This window comes from Melozone crissalis, unplaced genomic scaffold (assembly GCF_028551555.1).
Source record: "Melozone crissalis strain CALT ecotype California unplaced genomic scaffold, PUWL_Pcris_2 ptg000018l_1, whole genome shotgun sequence".
In the NCBI taxonomy this organism is placed as follows: domain Eukaryota; kingdom Metazoa; phylum Chordata; class Aves; order Passeriformes; family Passerellidae; genus Melozone; species Melozone crissalis.
The window spans coordinates 26,603,476-26,625,228 of record NW_026535796.1 but is presented as its reverse complement, the minus strand read 5'-3'; the positions used below and the strand labels follow the sequence as shown (position 1 = coordinate 26,625,228).

Genomic DNA, 21,753 nt, shown 5'->3' with positions numbered 1-21,753 from the left:
TATTTTTACTGCTCTATAACCGATCAGAATTTTCTAATCTCTGGATTCTTACTTATGATGAAGTTTGTCACCCCAGATCTAATCCTAAAAAGATGCTGAACTTCCTGAAAGGTCCTGAAGGAAGACAGCCTCCATCTGACTTGGATGGATCAGGCCCTTTGAGTGAGTGAACTATGAATATGACAGATCAGGTATACAATCCTGGTACCATAAAATATGAAACTGAAATTATTCCCTGGTGCTTTCCTGTAGACCACATGTTTTTAAACCTTAAAGAGATTTATTTCCCATTTTTCATGCATAATCTGCCATATTCATTATTTGCAATATCCCATAAAGAAATTAAATAGAAATTAAAGTCTGGAAGCATCATATCCATCACTGCGGTACAAACTGATGCCAAATTCTAGAAGTCATTTAGCCTTTTATGTAAAGGCAGTGGCTGTTTTCACTTTGTTTCACAAAGAATAAAGAAAACACAATACCCCAGAAGACTTTCAGATGTGTTTTTTCCTCTCCAAAGAAAAGGGTGGATGATAAAGCTACACACACCTTTTAATCTTCCACTTAGACTTTTTACACATATATTCCTTGGCAAAAACCCCAGGGTCTTCTCTTTCCCCTCCCCTTCTCTCACCCCCTTTCCTGCCATCTCCCTTGCTATAACTCAGCTAACCCAACAGAACCAGTCAGTTTTAAATTTCAGTTGGGACCCCGGTGACCTGTTAATGAATCTACAGAGAGGAGAAAAACTCACAGTGTTGAGTTATGCCTGGTGTTGCTAGCTGACTTGGAGTCAGAAATGCTTGAAGCGTTAACGTAATTGCAAGAATGTGAAAAATGAAGCGTTGGGCTCCTGAGCAAAGCGAAAGGTCAAAGCAAGCCCTACACAAAACAAGTCTCTGGAAGATGGCCTCATTAGACCATTAAATCAGCTTCTCCTTTTTCTCCTTTGTAAGATGTTTAGAGTGTTTTATTTTTATTATTGGATACATTTAACTCTTTCCAGGGCAGGGGGAAAGTAGATCAGACCTACTACATAATTACTAATCTTTAAAATAGTATTATACAGCATTGATTTGCATTTGTGGATCTGAACTGGGATAAAGTCAATAACTGTTTGGTGGATTACAGATCACTACTACTTTGGTTTGCCAGATGATCAATATGTTGTGTAGCTTAGTTTTCTGTTGAACAAGTGAGGTGACATGCTAAGAACAACATAGACACTCACCACTAATAAAATTAGGATAATCTTTCAACATTTACTGCCTGAAGGCCCTTTACTTAACTCTTCCAATGCCAGCATGTTTCTAATAATACCAAACACAGACTGGATTAACCCTTTTGATGCCAAAGGGCAGCCATGCACTGTAGTGGAGAGACTATCCTCCATAAAGAGACAAAATGTCTACACTTTTTTATTCGGTTCAAACCGTAAGGATTGTGGATGGATTCTTACAGGCAATAAATGTATTTATCTCATGCAGAGAAAGTCTGCAAAAAACAGTCATCACCCACCCAAATCCTTTCCATCTCCTCCCTCCCCAAAATATAATAAAATTAAAAGAAAATAACAATTTATAAAAAAATATCACAGGGTGCACATCATACACTCAAGGCGAAAGCAGAGACCCCTGGAAAAAGTGCTCTCAAAAGCCAGAAGAGACTGACTCTAGGATGAATCAATCTCTGCTGCCACCAGGCATTAGTGGAGAAGACTGTAAGTTGCTAATGTAACCCAAGACTCTCTAATGAGCTCCCATTTCCAAGAAATCCTTTGGGGCAAGTGAAGCAGCATTTGTGGAAGCTCTTGGCAAAACTGCAGGGAAACCAAGTTGACCCAAGTGAGTAACTGCACTGGAATACCTCAAGAGGGCATCTATCCTTGGCATTGTCTGGGACCAGCTCACTGCTGGCTCAGGAATTATAAAGCAAATTCTGCCCCTCCGAAGAAAGCCTAAGGAAAATTCCAGACAGACCTCATTCTCCTTACTCTTTCCCAGGACTGAGAGGGCGAGAGCAATCCAGAGCCATCTCCAATGGGAATTCTGCTGGTGCTGTAGAATAACCTTTCAGCTGCCAGCAGCTGAATGGAATGGTGATTTGTCACTGGACTTCAGCTTCCCTTTCGAAGGCCCAGATGAGCACAAAGGGAAACATACTTGCAATGCTTTACCCTGCTGGACTGGACAGCACTAGTGACTGATTTGGCCCCTCAGAGGCTGTTCCTCTTCCACAGAAATGAATAACAGGTTTGTTGAAATCATATTTATTGGCAGAAACCAGCTTCTAAAGGAAAGTGGTGTAGTAGTCATCAACTGCTTTTTCTAATGTTTAGCAATATTTCCCAAGCACCCACCAGAGTTACACGACAGGGGATCAGAGACTGTGAAATGCAGGATCCCTGGATATGTATACAAGCGATTTCTTTATATCAAGCATGGCTCAATGAAGGAACTTTTTAAATTTCTAAGGGGTTCCTGGGGCAGAGTGGCTATACAGGTGTCAGGAAACTTTCGCCCTAGGGATGGAATGAAGATGGCAGACCAATCAAAGGAATCATTTTTAAGCAAGCAAATCATCTGCTACACCGAGCACTTTAGCTACAGTATACCACATAAACATTTGATCAACAGTATCCTGGCCTGTGGCCAGCCAATAGACATAAAACCATCATGCTGTTTAGCAGTCAAGCTCTCCCTATCAGCTGTTGAAGCTGTAATGGTTCATGCTGTGTCTTGTACAGTTCCATTTTAATCCCATAGCAAAAAATCCTTGTGACTCATTTTGGAGTTGGATCACACCCTATGCCATGGCTGCTTTCTATCAGCAATAAGATTACAAATGTATAAACAATTCTTACAAATAGAAGACAAAACCAAACCACTCTACCAGAAACAAACTTTGCAAGTTCCTAGAACTGCAACGGGTACAGCACCAGATCATCAGGCAGATGAGGGGAACTAGCTCTGTGCCAAGCAATGGGCCACGTGAGAGACATGAAATCACACATCTCTTCTGCTGTCTAAGCATGGCAAATATCATGGAGGGAGGCAGTCTGCAGCATGAGAACAGTCAAAGCAACTCTAGCCCCGAAGGCTTCTCCCTTTGCCAGTGTTGGGGTCCTTCAAGACTAGCTGGTTATCAGCCCTGTCCATTGGCTCTGCTGGGCACATGGGGAAAAAGGCAAAATACTGCAGATGTAAGAGAAACATCTTGTGGTGAGACCATATATATGACCTTATTGAGGTAATGTCCCTCTCACTGGCAGAAGCTTACCATGTTTGCAAAGAAAAACAAGAATGGAGTCCACCTTAACTCTGGACTAAAAAAAAAATCAAAAAAGGAGAAATAAGAAAAAAAATCAACTCTTGAGTCAAAATCCAAGAATGACAGCAGGCTGTCTTTACCCAACATTTAACACTGAGGGCTTGACTCTTACACCTTCTGGAGTCAGTTATTCTTCTAATGAGCACGTGTAAAACACTATCATAACAGAATGACAGCCTTTGACACTCACTCAGCATGGATGCAGATGACCACACATAAGGTGCAATGCAGTAGGAAATAAAACAAAAAACCCTAAAATAATAATCAAACCTCCTCAACCTTGAGGAACTTGCACTGTATATAGATACAAAAGAGGTTTTGCAGTTGAGGTGTATCTCTATTTACCATTCAGAATTCAGATTTTCAGAAACAAAAACAAATCTGTACAAGCAAACATTTCAAGAAACATTTTTTCTGTCTAATTCAGGGTTTGCTTCTACTTTATATAATTTATATAATTTAGCAGCTTCATAACTTCACATAGAAGTCTCTTTCTCATATAAAACTGCAGGTTAAACTCTCCTTCTTTAACCAAACTCAAACAACTGCACCGCAGCTGGAGAGTATGTCTGTCATTATATTTACTTACACCACACAAAAATAAACTGTAGATAACCAAATTTGTAAAGGAATTGGCAGAACTAATCAATTGTTATTACAAAGCTTGTTTGAAGATTAGATATTTCGCTTTGAAATAATAATAAAATGCAGCTAAGTGGGTTAGGAAAAGGAAATACCGTCTCCCTAACTTACAGCTGATTATACTGCAAGTCTGCCACTCCATGTTTACTCTAAGGCAGATGTACTGATATAATGAAAAAAGCTGGAGTTATTTTAGTCATGCCTACTTTGTGGAGAGAAAAAGTTTGACCTTTTACCTTGCTCGCTGCTGTTGTCTCCACTCTGGGAAGCGTGGCCCCCGCTGGAGGGCCCTGGTGTGCCTGCCGAGTGCGTTGAGGTTGCATCATCGTGGTCTCTCCAAGATGAAGGATTCTGGTGTCAGAGCGCCAAGGAATTTTTTCCACGGTTCCCATTCCAATAGCAAATGAAGAACAGAAAGCAAACCGGGAGAAGAGGGGAGGAAGGGGAGGAAAGTATACACATTAGCATTTGTGAAATGTGCCAAACACCTATACTGTTTGCACAGTGTAATAATTCTTCAGCAAAGGCAAGCAGAGGAGATACAAAGATTTACTTGTTAAAACACAGGACAGATTTTTTTTCTTTTTTAAACTTTCCAGAGTTTTCTGGATTTAATTGTTTGAATAGTACTGGAAAACAATATTTCAGGACAGAACAAAAAACCCGTAAGTTTAGTTTCCTAAGGAGCTCTACAGGGTAGTGGGGGGTGGAGAGGGGAGGCAGAGGAGGGAAGGGTAACTACCTACATAGTTTATGATACTAGGCATTCTCATTAGGATTGGGATAGTTGGCATGCAAACTATCTCCCCACACTTTGTTTTTCCAGACAGTGAGGGGAGAAGAGGAGGGAAGCTTTTTCAAGAAGTACAGGAGAACATGCATGGGAAAGGAGTGTGTCCTCACCCCCCAACCTCTCTGTCACCCATTTAAATGCTGGAAAAACTTCCAACAAAATCAAAGCTGTGAGGGGAAAAAAGAGGTTTTCTCTGAAAGACATTATATACCAGGAAAGATGCTTCCTAACTCCCAGCTACTACCTTGATTTGACACATTTCAAGAGACTTTTCTGGATTTATCACGAACAGTTCACTTACAAGAATTGTCAAGAACAACCACCAGGTGATTATATAAAATAACATGTATAATGATTTTCATGTAATTCCTTCGGCATTACTGTGCATAAAACACTACAAAAGGGAATGCAGAAGGCAGACTTACAAAGTTTGCAAAACTTGGCTAAGTAAGAGCTGAACTACTGTACTTAAGTCACATAACTCATGTATGCTCTCTAATTTATTGGGTATTGGCTTTCTTGGAGAGAGGAGCTGCTATTTAAAAGGATAAGTGAGGAAAACTTAATGTTACAGTTTAGTGCTACTTTGTTGAGTGTATTCTCCTCCTGTCCTCCTCCCCTTTCCTGATCATTCCCAATACCCTGCTGTTGCTTAAAGGAAAACAGGAATTCTACTGTACAGGAAGAGCTTTATCAGCACCACATGAAGGCAGGCAAGAGATGGAATTTCCTCTGGCAGAAAAGGAGAGCAAGAACACATGAAACAGATCAGAGTAGGGGTTGGACCTGCATTACTAGTCACCTGCATGCGACAATTTAAATCAAGCACATTATAACAACCAAACAACAAATCTTCCCTCAAAAAAAAAATTGCTTTCTTAGGCTGCTTAGTTTTGATTGTGGTTTAAATCTACATTGTGAAATAACACTAGACCATTAAAGCATGAGGAGAAGCTGAAAGCAGTAAGTGACAAGTTGGATAAATTCTTTGAGCAGGACCAATTCTGACCTCATCTACATCAATGTGTAGTGGGAGTAAGTTCAACATAATCAACTGATTTACCCATTGTAAAATACAGTGTAAGTGTGATTGGGACCAAGTCCCAAAATCTATATTCAAACATCTCAAAGTAATCTTCTAGCACTGATTAGTACCACATGCTGTATAGCAACACAGCATAGAACTGCCAAGGAAAGGCTTGCTACAATACCCAGCAACATAAATCTGACGGGCCTGACCTGGACCACAGCAGAGACAAAGGAAAGAGCCCATGACTTCAAAAGGGTCCCAGTAAAGTCTCAGGTGACCAAAGGGTAAGAAGGATCCAAATCCCCTTCACCTTACAAGGACAGAAGCACACATACACCCACGTATGTGGTTCCATGACAGGAAGACACGAGTAAAATCAGAAGACAGGTCAGGATCTGAAATTTGCCTAACCTGTCAGCACAGTATGCAGCACAAGAACACTTACAGCACAAAATCACCAGCCCCTCCAAAACCTATAAGACTGAACGACTTTTCCTCACACAGAACTACAACAGGAAAAAACTGCAACCAAACAGTAGTATTTTATATTCATTGAGGTTATTGTGTTAATCTTCTCTAAATAATACTGTTATTCCCCACTGTTTCATTAAAAAAAAAAAACAAACAGCAAAACAAAACAAGAAAAACAAATAGACCCCGACATTTTACCATCATTTTTCAGAGTCAGGTGGAGAGAAACACAAAAAGAAAGATGAGAAATCTTGAAAGTTCAAGCAGCCCAGGTGTTATTAAAAAGAACAAAAAACTTGAAAATAAGGTTAGCAAAAAGTTCAGATGGAAATAAAAGGCAAAAACTGTGCAAGTTTCTTTACAGCCTGGATTAAAACACAGTTGTGCCTATGAGCTTCTCTTTTTATCTCTGACTTAGGAAGCCACTCAAATAGCTTCAAGCTGAAGGCAAACAGCAGACAGGAGCTCTTCAGCCCTCTGCAGCCTCTTAGCGTCAGCTGTTTGCCGGATGGTAATCAGATAAAGAGCTAGAAGAAATACATGAAAAAGAAAAGAAACAATAGCATAGCATGAGTTTAGCCCTCCAACAACATCGTGCTGGAACCTTCTTTTAGAAAACATAGTAATTGCAACATGTTCACCTAGGCTAAACTTTTCATGGAACACAGTGAATTATGCTAATTTTGTGTACTGCAGGCTCTCTTGTGCTGGCTGCAGTTGGAGCTCCTTATCACACGTAGAAAGTTACAATAATTAACTGGTAACTGCTCAGCTATGTTTTAAGGCAAATGTCATCCAAAACCTATCATACAATATTTCAAAATCTAGACCAGCCTTTCTGTTTCAAAGCTGTAAAAATTTGTAAAGGATCACTGAATGAGACTTCCCACAGCTGAAAACACTTGCTGTATCTACCAGGCTGAGTTGTTTTTGACCTCAGTTTGTAGATCTGGTTTGAGAAAGACACACTGTATTGATTGAAAATTCAATGTATTTCTTGTGACACAGTATTCTTGAGGAAGCTATTTGGCAGAGTTTGGTTGGAGGACAGAAAATATAAGATAAGGTATTTACTTAATGCAACAGTAGAATATTGAAGGAATTTGAAAGGGAGAGAAATAACTAGACTTCAATATTATTAAAAATGACAAAAAATTTTAGGGGGGGAGCTTACAGACTCATAAAAAGGCAGCATTCTTTTGGTTTGGACTAAGATCGTTGCACAAGTCAGTGAATTGAACTTTTTCTCTCCTAGACAATTTCCAACCTCACATCCCTCAAAAAATATCCTTGGCCAAGTGACTAATTGTAAGTATTTATTTCACGCACACCTTCACCCAAAAAAACCCAAGAAAAACCAAAAAAAAACCCAAAAACCCCTAAAAGACCAACCAGATGATACCTTTAAAGTGTGCTTCACTGGAAAACTTCATCGGTATAGCTGAAGTACCTGAAGAGATCCTAGTCTAAAACCCACTAATATTAGTTGCAATTTTTATGTTAGTTTCAATAAAATTTGTATTGAGTTATCACACTAAAAAAAATTTCAAAAAAATAAAGAAACAAAGATACAAAACATATAGCTTTAGATAAATTACACAAACTGCTAGCATGATTTCTCATTTCTTCTTGCAAGTTTAGTAATATACTTTGCAGAAACTCACTGAAGCGATATCTGCCAAAACAGAATTGTCTATTTTGTGTACATGCACACGCTATAAAAATTTCACACATGTATGACCTAAACTAATGCCAGCTATCATAGAAAGTGAACAGCACACATGTATCTATTCCCAGTAGTTCTAATAATTGGGAGCCAAATATGGTACTCCTCTTGCTCTTACCTAATTGTGTTAAAGAGCAGTGTTACTAGGAGAAAAGCAGTGAATACTGAGTAGAGCACAATAGAAGGAGATGGAAAATAGATACAAGAAGCTATGTCTCCAGGGGCAGTATTTTCTATTTGCTGGGCTACAGACTCACAGCTGATAATGCAAGTTGTAATTAATATAAAAGCAGGAGACAATATGGGGAAAGCTTGTACTAGCAGGGCCACAGGAGATCATTCCACTGCTATCCACTGTTTCTCATTTACACACACGGCCTTCCCTAGAAAACACAATTTTACCAGTGTTTTTTCCCTTGAAAGTAAAAAAAAAAAAAAAATTGATTTAGCACCACCATTGAATTTTGCTAAATCTAGAAAAGAGCAACAGAAAGGACAAAAGGCATACAAAGCCAATCTGACACATTTCTCTTTTGTTGATGCTGAAAATCGGCTGGAAACCATAAGAGTTTTTAACTACTACAGGATTTCTTGAACAGAGATGTTGTAATAGAGAAATTTGATATAGGATAAGCCTCTGACAAATTGCAATTCTTACTTTGTATGTCCAAAATATCTGTTGGGCAAAGTCTGGCTAGCTTTTTGTGAGTGTATATAGTCCTGCTAGGGTTGATTCTGATCTCATACTGTTTTTTATGGTGATATTAAAGACTCAATTAACCATAAGGAATCTGCTTCTTATTTATAACTGGGAAGTAAAATCAATCAGGCCAGCTGATACCCATGTGAGTGAGCTAAGCAGGATTTGACTCACATATTTTAACTGAAGTTTCAAGTTTACAACTCTGACAGGATCAGGCCCCAACATAATTTTATCAGATGAAATTGAAAAAATCATTAATCTTAAAAGAACAAACAAAACCCAACTTGTTTTTATAAAAGAAATTACAATGGCTATAAAGCTTATTGTTTCTAAACATGGTTGGACTCAAAGGTCTGGTAAATAAATTTTACCAGTTTTTCAGGGGTTTTTTTCCAGCTATACAGTTTCAGCTATTTTTCAGTTTTACAAAACAGAACTGAACTAAGTGATACCGACGGCATTATTCCCCCCAAACACAATCCAAATCCTGCTCACCTTGTTCTTACAAGTAACACACATAACACATGTGGGAATGGCTGATATGACTGATATCCCAAAGATCTGTATCGAGGTACAGCCATATATTAAAATGTTACAGACCAGGCAGGACGCAGGAACCATCGCACGTGTGCACACGGGTTCCTGTGTATAGTGCATCTGTGTCTGTGTGTGGTGTGTGTACAGTCCAGGGTGGTATCAGAGATCACACCGAGTGCATTTAATAATAAACTCACTATTTAAAGGAACGTTCAATAAGACAAAAAGACATTAAAAACTCTAATTTGACATAATACGTATGTTTTCTGAAAAAGACTACTCCTGGTATCACTCAGGTTTATTTTCCAAAAGATGCATACTTAAGAGGATTACTTCTTTTTGTACTAGAGTTACACAATTGAAACAAAAAATAATGCCCAGCAATCTATCAGATATTTTGTATATATGTAAAAGTTTTAATTCTTGTCCCTTGATTTTGCATTTGGAGAAAGCATCAGGAGCAATTTTTGAGTCTCCTAGAACACAGCAGCTTTCTGAAAAGCTGCGTGTTTTGTATTTTCTAATTAAGATTGAAATCAGACTTATAATCCACCTGTCACGAAGGAACTGAGACTTGAAAAATCAGGGGGGTGTTGGGTTTTTTAATTGTCCTTCTATGTCATTCTGTGTGGCTACACTTCATCTAGACTGATAGACAACTCAAACCAAAAGGGATCACAGTTATCAAATAGATACCGAAAAACATTATTGGTTCAGTTTGAGAGAACAGAGTTTAAAGTTAAAACACTCAAATTTGAGACTTCAGCTGTTGACAGAAGTGCACCTTGGCCCATCAAAAAGGAGGAATGCACAACACTAACTACAATCTTGGAAAGTTCCTGATGCTCTTTGCCCCTACAGAAGGCACTACCAAAAAAAAGAAAGAAAGGGCCTACAGCAATGTCCTAAGTCTTGAGGAACATTCTAAGTTTGCCTTATTATTGTTGCAGTTAGCTACTTAATTTTCCTTCTGATACTACAGACAAAAAAGGGCATCTTTGGGGTCTAATCTGGTGTTTCTCAAAACTCCCACTGAAGTCCACAAAAGTGTGGCACACCTGCAGACTTAGCATCAGGCCCCTAATAGCTTCTTCATTACTCAATGAAATCTTACCTGAAGATTTAATTATATTACTGGAACAGGTATGTACTACACTATTTTTACTTTTTCTAATCTGCAAAATGTCAGGAATTTGCACAGACCATTCTTTGAGGAGAAATATTACAGAAATGTTAAATTGTCTGGATATCCAAAAGTACAAAATAAAGTATTTCCTCATGTGAGAGCTGAAAGTTTTAATATTCAGACTAATCTTTCTCTTCTACGGCTAAGATGTTGGATTTCTAATCTGTCAAGAGTCTTTTTTTATAGAAGACATGTATGTATATTTCTGTCTGTTTTAATGATATTTTAGGAATTATGATCTGTATATTATTACCTCTGAGCTACAAAAACATATGAACAAATATTAAAAAGACTGTTCCCACAAAAGCCAGTGGAAGGACAGCCATAAATTTCTGTGGGAGAATTACTGGGCTTCAAAACAGGTTTGGACTAAAGGAAGAATTGTATCACACCAGGTGAGGCCAGCTACAAAAGAAGTATAATTAAAGTAAAAAATGTTATAATATGTTCAAAAAAAGTTTAAAATCTCCAAATTTTATGAGCATCATGTTTTTCAATTTTGAATAGCTTGAAATATGAAAAAAAAATATGCAAACAATCTCATCAGACATGTTAGGCTGAATACAGAATTCAGGATAGTGCCTGGGATGTTTAGTTGAACAATAATAAATTGTCTGCGCTGGGAAACCGAACTTGAACTGCAGCTGCAAAGGCTTTTTTTCCCCTCTTTTCTTATCTTTTTTTCCCCCTAACTAATCTGGTACAGCCAGGGCATAGCTGTAATTACCTTCTTCCCATCTACAGCTAATACCTCAGAGCAATAAAAAAAACCGAGGGTGTTAAAAATTCAAACACTAATTATGGGCTGTTATATTTACTAAACACAGCAGAGTAATAACAAAAGTTTCAGCTTCTTGTGGCCAGCCCTACTCTGTTTGATCTACCAAGTCCCTGGACCCTTTACACTAACTATATTACATAACAGTTAATAGCGCACTAAAATAAAATTCAATAAACACATTTATTACCAAACATGTACAGCACAACAACTTTCAGCTGTTTCCTTTTTTTCAGCACAAGTGTATCTCTGAAGAGTTCATTCCTTTGTTGTTTTTGAGTTTGGTTTCCAATTAAGTTATATAAGTAGCAGTGCAGTAGATTTTGAAAGGGGAAGCATGCAATATTTGAGTACCCCATTTAAAGTGTTATGGTAAATATTGGCTAATCCTACAATTCTTTTGGTTACTTTCCTTCATGCCAGTTTTAAGGTCTAGAAAAACAATAAAGCTGAGAGCTGCCTTAGTTCCTAATTCAGCTCTGCCCCTACTATCACCCCTCACATTCACACTAAACACACACAGGGTAGCTTTACACCACTTAATAACAATAGAGGGGTATGGATTTTTGGGGTGTCAAACAGCTGTCACAAACTGTCACCTCCACAAGAGAAACCTTGGCACACAACAAATTAACCTACACTTCTTTTGGGCTATCATTATTCATAGCCAATCAGTTGAAATGCTCCTAGTATTTCATGTGCAAATAAAACCATGAGGGGAAGACCCGCAGATCAGAATAGTGGGCCAATACATAAAACAGAGGAAACAACATGCTGTCTCTGTCCTTCTGAAGTGGCTCATCATCACCCCTACACCAACTTTCACCAAATGAGATCTAGCCTAAGGCTATATATTAAATATGCATATCAAGGCAAATGAAAAAAAAATAAACCTGGAGAGCCAAATTGGACAAATTTGCATGCTTGAACTGCTACACTTTCAGGTATATGCTCAGAAATGATAGCTCATTTTTTAATAGACTTGCATGTTTATATTAGCCGGTTTTTTAAAGCTTTTCCTTTTCTGTGAATAAAGATGCATTTCTTTCTGCTGGAATATTGTACAGTGCAAATATAAAACATGGTAGTTTGACTAAGCTATAAAAAGGTGTTAAAGTTTTGTCAGGAAAACAGGCTAATATACAAAAAAAAAAAAAAAATCCAATAAGGAGACACATTTCCCAAAACGCATGAATAAAATGTAACTATGTGATACAACTCTTCATTTCCCAGTTGGTGTTCTGGTTGCACAAATTATTGCTTCCTTTCAAAACAAATAGCAGGGGGCTAAAGTAAAAATGTTATAGCTCAAATCTCCAGGAAGTAAAAGGCTTTAAATTATAATACCCAATGAAGTGGTAAACCCTAACGGGTGCAAGACAAATGGGTTGTCATATTTATTTGAGTTTGTTTTTGGGGCCACAAAAGCAAGAGGAGATTCTTCTTAGGGAAGATAATAGTTACCAAATTATCAAAATGCTAACCCCCTCCACTCCTGTCCTATCATTGTGTGTGAATTTAAATATTATAATGGAGCACTGCAAATTGGCTTGAGCATTTGCCATCTGCCAGAAACCCTAAACAGGCTAGTTTATCTAATCTCTTCAATATAAACATAAGCATGCTCCATTTCTACACTTCCACTTGAAACACACTCTTGTAAAGAAACTGTACTGGAGAAACATGTATTTTTTTTTTTCTGTTTCACTAAATTTTACACAGTGACTCACTATCTTTCAGGTTGCCACTCATTTCAATTTCTTTTCTAGTACTCTCCCAGAATACTTATGCCCACGAATTTAAGGTTGTAAAATGCCATGAAACAAATATTTTTGAAATTGTGTCATGCCTCATGGAGTTTATTACCTACGTCTGAGTTAGCTGAAGCAGATAAACTTTAAGGAAGACCTGCATACTTTTTTTTCTCTCAAAATAATAGATTTAAAATGTAAACCAGCACAAACCTTGTCATGCAATGTTTACTGAATACAAATGAGAAAATGAAAGCTAAGGCTTGGGTCCAAAAATATTTCCCATAACTAAGCCACGCCAGAAGGGGGACATTCAGAAGAATTTATTATTATTTTATTTCCCAATTCAGCTTCAGTCCAGGTCTAATGTAATTACCAAATACACACAAAAACAACATGTTTTCAAAGGAAACAAAAGCTCCTAGAAAGCTCATTCTCCCTGGGCTTCCAGCTACTCTTAACACACTGGGAAATAAAGGCAGGCTCCTGTGCAGAAAGCATGGTTAACTTCACACCGGGTGTTAAATTAATATTTCAACCGCTAAAATATTAGACTCTATCATTTAGATTATTAGTTCAATTGAATCTAAAACTGTATAAACCCCTTTGTCCCCCAGGGATGCGTTCCTATAAATAAAGTGGAATTCACACCCACCCTTTTTAACCAGAGCTATTCCTTTCCTTTTCTGCTGTACCAGCTGCAATCTTTCCCTCCACATCCCCAAGTCTCTCTGCATCTACGTCTTTTGAAGGATCAGAGGAGCCACTCCAAAACTCAGAAAAAACAAAGGCACTCTCCTTTCATGCACACCAATGTTCAGTACTACACACATTACACTAATTCACCAACTCCTAAAGTGTTAAAATCAACCGCTAACCTACGGTTACTCAATCATCATTCTCTCCAACTTTCTGTAATACATTGTTAATAATTGCTTCATCAAGGTTACTGTCTTTTATTATGAAGATGCTTCAGGCGTTTGGCAATAAGTCCATATTCTGACAATAAGTTGCTATAAAGCAAAAGCATTGGAAACTCTAATGTGCTAACCCCTTTTTTTAATGTAGTGTAGTATTGCCAATAATTCTCATCACTTGTCATCCCCACGAGAGGGGAGGGGGGAGCATATCAGCAAACTTTCTTCCTAACTTTCTTGTCTGTGTTTCCTTACATTGATGCATTGATTACAAAGTTGGCAAAGAACAGGAGAAAGCACTGATCCCCGCATCAAACCAACAGTTTGCTAGCTCTCTAAGCCGCCCAGACTAGGAAACTTTACAAACCATTGCAAACTCGATGCTTTACAGATGAAAACTGAAGGAGACTTTTGCATTTCTACAACTTTGCAAAGCGAAAGGGAAGAAAGTTTGAAGATGGGATTCAAGCTTGCAGGAGGTTAAGGTAGTAGCAATACTAACAGACAACAGCAGCAAAGCAAGGAAATCCAGAACAGGTCCTCTAATCAGGTTAAAAACTTTAAAAAGTGTCATAAAGAAAACAGAAGGACTTACATGGTCGGCTAAATTTGTGGAAGATCCTGAGAGTTCTTCATGGTCTGATTTGGAGCTGCCATCCCTTTCATCAATAACGAGGTCTATTGGCATTTTTCCTTTCAAACAACTAATGTACCGATGGCAGAAATTATCACACAATTCATGAACCTGAAAAGAATAACAAGAATAATAGAATCAATAATGGCTAAATATCGTGTTTCGGCACTTTTTTTTCTTTTTTTTTTCTTTTTTTTTTTTTTTTTTTTTTTTTGTAGCAAGTTCAACCCTCTGATCTACTCCACAAGTAACTCTGAGTAACTCTAATTAAGGGGGACAATAGTTGAAGGCAAGGAAACAATAGAGAAATTGTTGCAGCACATATTATTCTCTAGAGACTTGCTGCAGCAACAAGTTAGAGAGAGAGATAGTGGGCTCGGACTTGAGTGCTGAAGAAAATCGGATTTGGTGATAACATCGGAACACTGGGAGCTGGACCCAGGTGGTATCTCCGGAGCATACACAACCCAGACAGGTACAACTAGTCACTCGGGACGGGATCAGTTTAAACCGGGGCTAAAAAAGGTCTAAATGGCCGGGAGCAGTAAAATGAAGCTACTTGCTGAGGTTGTGGGAAGAGCCATTCTTGTCCCAGGGCACAGCCCCTGCCCACGCCTGCAGGGGCCCCTGCCTCTTCCAAACATTTAGTCCTTGCTTGGGGTTAATGTGCCTGCCAGAGCCGGAGAGGAGAACCAGTGGTTTCATTTCTTTTTGTTAAATATAATATTTCTGAGTGGGAAAAAGATCTTCTACTGAGGGAAGGAGTAAGAAGGATGAAAGGGGTTTAATATTTAATATTAGTAAATATTGAAATTGCACACACACAAAAAGGGGAAAAAACGGTCTGGGCAAGTCTGTCGGGTGTCACATGCTCTGATGGCACAGGTTACGGTGTCACAATGCATTACCCCTATCTTCTCTGGCCGTGTTTACAAGTCAGCCCAAACAGTCGGGAGGAAGGGAGCTGGGGGGGGTGGGGGCAGAGGGCGAGGGGAGAGGGGGCAGGGAATGGCGTGCCCCCCGCCCACCTCCGTGGCTCTTACCTTTTCTAATTCCAGAAGATGAAACCTTAGTACTTGTATTGCTTGGATCATCTGCAAGAAAGTTTTGAGCAAGGGGTTACGTGGGAGACAGGAGCACGGGGGCTGGGCAGAGCGGCGAGCCCGAGTGGGAAAGGGGGAGAAGGGGATTGTCAGGGCGCTCGGTCATTATACAGGATTTTAGCTCATTGGTCACGCTTTAACAATTTTGATCAACTTTAACCTAAACACTTGATTTTTATCATATTTATTCCAGGAGCGGTGATTAGCGCTTTATTACCGCGATCTTGGAGAAAACCTCTTCCTCTCCTCGTTCCCCTCAGCACCCCGGCCCTCATCCCTGAGGGTTCGCAGAGAAGTCAAACACACGCTCCCACCCCCGCCCGCAGGAGAAAGGGGGGTGAATGTGTGTTTGAATAGTTTGGCATCTTCCTTACAAGCGGATTTAGGCACTTTGAATATTGAAATCGTTCACATTAGCAAAAGAATTACATTAGAAATCTCCAGCTCTCTCTTCTTAAGCAGTTACTTCCTTCACTTTTAGCTTCCCGTGGCTTTCAAACTCAGCTTTGCAATGCATTGGGGCTTGAGACTTTGCTCTGACTAGCTCTAAGAATAAAGCTCTTTGAAGCCCCTTGACGGCGGCTTGCCGACCGGCGGGCGCCCCGCTCCCACGCCGGCGCACCCGGTGCCCGGCCCGGCCGCCGCTGCCCGGCCGCGCCGCTCGGCCCGCTCCGGGGCGGAGGGGTCGGCAAGGGCGACAGGGAGCGCGGTGGAAGAGGGAGCAGGCCTTACCAAATTGTCCAACTCTGGATTTGAAGAAAAAAGTGGCTTTTCGGCGCGGACCTGCAAGAAGAAGGAAAAGCGGCGTGAACTACAGCTGCTGTCTTTACTCCCGTAACCGGATCGCCCGAAAGGGGAAAATGCCTTTGACAGAACCGGCCGCTACCAAAATCCGGCCGAGCGCTGCGGGTCACCGAGCTGCGGAGAGAAGCCCGCTCCGCTCCGCTCCTGCCGGTCCGGCACTGAGCCGGCCGCCGGTCCCACGGGAGCCTTCTCCTGAGGGTCCCCTGCCCGCTTCCCCTCCAGAACTCGGCCGCAGCCACCTTTCCCTATGGCCAGCGCAGCAGGGCAAGGCCCGGCAGTGCCAGCCGGGCGGCGTGGAGGGGCTGCCGGCAGGGGGGAGCTCGGGGCCGGCCGGGCCAGCAGGGCGCACCCCGCCCGCCGAGAGGGGCGCGGGGAAAGGGGGCTGCCCCTCTGCCAGCGCGGCCGTGCGGGGCCGGGCGCGGAGGGGGCGGCGGGAGCGCTGTGAGGGCCGGGGGCGGGGGAGAGGTGCCCGACCTGTTTAGCGAAGACGGCGATGTCCTCGTTGAAGGAGTCGGAGGAGCAGACGTCCCCGCCGGCCACGCCGGGCTCCCGGGGCGTGCAGGTCGCCAGCTCGCACTTCTCAAAGACCAGAGCTAAGAGGGGGAACAACGGGTGCCTACCGGGCGGTGGCACACAAAGAGAGGGGAGGGGGTGGGGGAGAGGGGGAAAAAAGAGCTGTAATCAACAAGTATTTTTTTTCTTTAATGCACGGACATACAGGCACGGACACACGGACACAGCCACACTCTGCAGTCTCGCACTAACGCCCCGGGCAGAGCAGTGGAGAACCAGACTTTGAAATAAAAATACTGTTTTTGGTGGTGAGCTGGCTGTTGTTGTTTTGTTTGTTTGGGTTTTTGTTTTTCTTTTTAATTTTGAAATTGCAATGCCAGAGCCACATTCCCCGTGCAGTCCTCACCGACGAGGACAAAAGTGACCTCTCTAAACGCACAAGGCACCGAACGTGCTCAGCAGCAGCTCAACTGAGAATGTTACACTTTTGCCACAGCTTAAAATACCGCAAAACCTGGAAGATCCCATCCCTACCCTCCAGCTATGACCTAAAACGAGAGTACAGCTAGGCAAACTGCAAACTACTTAATACGTAATTTTATTTTTCAAGGGGCCTGCTAACAAAAATGTGGTGAAGTTTCCTGGCTTAGGAAGCACACCCAAGTAAAATACCATCTGTCCAGATAAGTGAGCTGGGGAGGGGGTGGAGGAAGGGAGCACTTCGCGAAATATTTTCCCATAGTTGGTGTAGTCAGAAAAAAAAATTATCTGCGTGCTAAGTAGTAAGCATGCATTTGTTTCTTTTCCCCTTTGGTGTCTGATCAAGGCCCCACACTCTGTCAGAGATGTTACTAGCTCTCCTTTTAGGATCAGTTAGTATTTTTTCCAAAAGGCACTGAAGGGAATCGGTGTCATTCCCTCCAAGCAAAGCCCTGGTGCAGGCTTGAGAAACCCTTGGGTATGGGTTTCTTTTTCCCCATGTTCTTTCTTTCTTAAATAGAAAATTCAGCTCATTGCCCCCAATGTATTTATGTCTTCTGTCACTGGGAAGAGCTGCTTGCAAGAAGTGAATCCCTTTTATTCTTACTACCTTCCGCGATGTGAATAGCTCTTTATTTACAAAGTTGGAAGAGTGGTATTATGGCACAGAGAACACCAGAACAACACTTCTCCAACTAAAATCCAGAGCAATAAGATTCTCTAACTCCTAAGTGGGGCCTTTCCAAGAAATTTTAAAAAAACCCATGCGTAAGAAAAGAACCCCCCCCAAAAAAAACACAAAAGACGAAAAAACCGAATAAATAAAAAAAGAAAAATGGAAGGACAAGGCAACACCACCTCTCTCCAACCCAGCCTCTGTCTGTTTTCCAGCACCCATTTCCCGCGGGTGCTGGCACCTCAGCCGAGTCAGGCTGGGATCGCCTTGGTCCCGAGATCGCCCTGGTCCCGAGATCGCGGGCCACGGCGGTGCCCCGGCGCGGGTGTCCCTCCCGAGCGGGCTGCCGGGGGCTGCCCTGCCGCCGCCTTCCCTCCGGGCTCTCGGGGCTCCCCCCGCCCCACTCCGCTCCGGGCCCGGCTGGCCGCTGCCGCCGCGGCCCCGCGGGAGCTCCCGCTGCCCGCCCCGCTCCGCTCCCGCTCCCGCTCCGCTCCCGCTCCGCTCCTGCCCCGGCCGCTCCGCGGGCACCCGCGCTGCGGGGCCGGGCCCTGACGCCGGGCGGCCCGGCGGCACCTACCCGTAGATCGCATCCTTGTCCCGTTTCAGGGCGTCGTTGACAGCGGAGCCCATGCTGGCCGGCATGACATTGGGGTGCGGGGCGTGGGCGCCGTAGTGCTGCCCGGCGTGGAGCGGCGGCCCATGGTTGAGGTGGTGCACCGGGGGGATCGGCCGGGGGGCGTGGGGGTCCCCGTACATGGACGCCGGCACCCCTACTCCGTCCATCCCGCCGTAGTGGGGCAGCTCATCGTACTGTCAAAAAGCGGGCCGGAAGAGAAGAAAGAAAAAGAAAGAGGAGAAGAGAGGGGGGAATAAAAAAAAGAAACAAACAACAACAACAAAAGTCAGAAGAGAGTAAAGCACCCGGACAGACACAAACAGAGCAAAACAAAACAAGAACAGCCACAACAGAGAGAGAGAAATGCTAAAAATGAAATCAACTGGGACCGGGAGCAGAGGCTGGAGGGGCTGAAGAAGGAGTGGGGGTGCGAGAAGAGGTAAAAGGGGAAAGTGTGTTTGCCTGTCTGAGTGTGTGGGGGAAGATGGTCCTCTTCAGCACAGGCAGGAGAAACCCTAACAAGGAAACAGGGATGAAAAGGAAGGAAACGGAGGAGAGAAACTAGAGTTACTCTGCATTAGAAAAGAAGAAAAAAAAAATAAACAAGCAGAATCAAAACCAACTAGATAAATAAATCAACACTAGAAAGGAGAGAGGAGAGAAGGTAGGATGTATCAGGAGGAGGGAGGTAGATAAAGGGGGAAATAATCTGAAAGTTACCAGAAACATTATTTAGTGGCAATTCCCCTTGTCCTTGTCACAGCCAGAGACACAAAAAAAAAAAAAAAAAAAAAAAAAAAAAAAAAAAAAAAAGAAGCAGCTATATGTGTATACATATATATACATTCGTATATACACAGACACACATATGTATTTCTTAGTCTTTGCTAGGCAGCAGCAGTAGCGGCGGCGGCGGCAGCAGCAGCAGAGCAAGCTTTCCCCTGTGAAACCCGTGCTACTGAGCAGGCAGAGAGCAGGGAATTCGCGCTGCTGGGGAAAAAGCTAGAGAGGAAAAAAGCGTGGAACAATTGCAGAGAGACACACACACAGAGACACTCATGCACACACACAAAAAGCCAGAGAATAATTTTTGCTGCTATTTTTTAATAGTGGCCGCCATCATCATCAGCAACAGAGGAGAGCAAATCGGACAGGCCCCTCTTAAGAGAGGATTTATATATAGGTAAGTGTTGGAGATTTAAACCTACCCTTTGCGCCATCAGTCTGCGCTCCAATAAACTCCTGGATGTGTCGTATATTTAATATCCCAGTCCAGCAAAGAAAGTGATTTAGAGTGAAGAAGATTCCTTTTTTTTTTTTTTTTTTGCAACCCACTTATAGACTTCTCCTATCCTCCAATATGGGTAAATAATAGTAATAACAACAACAATAACAACAACAATATATAAAAAACAGTCAAGAACCACGATGAGTTTCTGTGTTTTCTTCTTTTTTTCTGTCTCTTTCTCTTTCCTTTTTCTGTCTCTCTTTTTCCTTTTTTCTTTCTCTACGCAAAAAAAAAAAAAAAAAAAAAAAAAAAAAAAAAAATTGTCAAGCCCCCAAACTGAAGGTTACGATCGGCCCGTCAGCAACCCACATGTAACCAAACTGTCGTGTCTCATGGCTTTTTGCCACTCCAGCTGTCAATCAAAGCCAGGGAATGTCAAGGTAGTGAATGAATGATGGTTGATGATGATGAAGAAGAGAGGAGGAATCTTTTTAACCCCGGTTTCTTCTTCCAGTAACTCCGTGCTCGGGTTTTGCCTTTTAGGATCGCTTATAGGGTTGTTGGTTTTGGTTTTGTTTTGTTTTTTTCAAAGTACTTGTGAAGGGGGGTGGGGAAAGATGCGAAGAAAAATTGAATAGTTTGCAAAGCCCGGACTTCCCCCTCTCTCCTTTTTTTTTTTTTTTTTTTTTCCTCCCGGCAGGTATTTTGTCTCCCTCTCTCCCTCACTCCCTGGGATGAGTGAGTGTCAGTAAGTGTTGGCAGGTTGGCTGCCGGCTGCCTTATAGAAGAGGCTCAGTTTTGCGGCGCTGATCGGCGGGAGAATGAAGTGACGGAACCCGGAAGTAGTGGTGGCCATAGCCAGTCCTGCAGCGCGGCGGCGGCGGCGGCGGGGAGCGGCGGCGGGGAGCGGCGGCGGCGGGGAGCGGCGGGGCGCGGCGGCGGGCGCGGGCGCGGGCGCGGGCGCGGGGCGGCGGGGCGCCCCAGCCGGCGGAGCGCCGGGGATGCGCAGCGCGGCGGCGGGGCGGCCGCGGCGCCGCGCGGGGGGAGCCGCGCAGCAGCCCCTGCCCCGAGCGAAGCACGGCGTGTAGGAAGGAGCGAGCGAGCGTGCGAGCGAGAGGGAGGGAGGGAGGGAGCGAGGGAGGGAGGAGGGAGGGAGGGAGCGAGGGAGGGAGCGAGGGAGGGAGGCAGGGGAGGAAGGACAGGGAGAGTGCGTGTGTGCGAGAGGGGGGGAGAGGCAGGGGAAACTGCAGAGAGCGAGAAGAAAAGTGCGGTAGAAGCCCGGCCCCGGGTCGGTTTGCGCTAGATTATTTGAGCGACCAAATACCTTCCGATTACCCGCGGCGTGGGGCGTCTGGCGGCGCGCGCGGGGCCGCTGCCTCGGGTCGGCGGCTCCGGCCGCTGCCGCGCGCGGTGCGCGAGCCCCGGGCACCGGGAGCTACAGCGCGCGGGGGGGGCGCGCGGAGCCGGTGCGGCCCCGGGCGCGGGGAGGCTGCTCCGGGCCCGCGCGCCCGGCCCCGCCGGCACGCCGCAACGCCGGCCGCGCCGCTGCCCCCGGAGCGCTCATTGTGCGCCGCCAACAACTAACGGACGTTCCGGGGCATGGGGAGAGCGCCTCGTGCAAACCGCGCCGGGCACCGCTCTTCATTAAGTGATCGCTGCTATCAAACACGCTCTGGATGTCTTGAAGGGGAGGGGGGGCGGGGAGAGGCGGAGGGAAGAGGGGGAAATCCCTTTTAGTTTTGCGATTAGGCTGCCAGGCTTTGTAAAGGGCTTAAAAACAAAGTCTTGCTCAGTCTTTTGTAGGAGAGATCCAGATGTTATGTAGATTTCTG

The 21,753-nt window shown here is 43.3% G+C and overlaps 1 protein-coding gene across 5 annotated transcripts in view; it reads right to left on the bottom strand.

Annotated features, from left to right (window-relative positions):
- The window catches only part of MEIS2 (Meis homeobox 2), a 173,605-nt gene extending 152,788 nt beyond the window's left edge, over positions 1-20,817 (bottom strand). For 2 of the 5 annotated variants that reach the window (XM_054275086.1, XM_054275085.1), the window contains exons 1-7: positions 19,902-20,817; positions 18,655-18,887; positions 16,883-17,024; positions 16,337-16,387; positions 15,545-15,595; positions 14,463-14,612; positions 4,212-4,326 (exon numbers count right to left, since the gene is read on the bottom strand). In XM_054275086.1, coding sequence (XP_054131061.1) covers positions 4,212-4,326; positions 14,463-14,612; positions 15,545-15,595; positions 16,337-16,387; positions 16,883-17,024; positions 18,655-18,887; positions 19,902-19,913 — 754 coding nt within the window. In that variant the 5' untranslated portion in view covers positions 19,914-20,817. Of the gene's footprint in view, positions 1-4,211; positions 4,327-14,462; positions 14,613-15,544; positions 15,596-16,336; positions 16,388-16,882; positions 17,025-18,654; positions 18,888-19,413; positions 19,510-19,901 lie in introns of those variants that run through there. The other 3 variants (XM_054275084.1, XM_054275082.1, XM_054275083.1) reach the window with 2 other exon arrangements.
- Between the last annotated feature and the right edge of the window lie 936 nt (positions 20,818-21,753).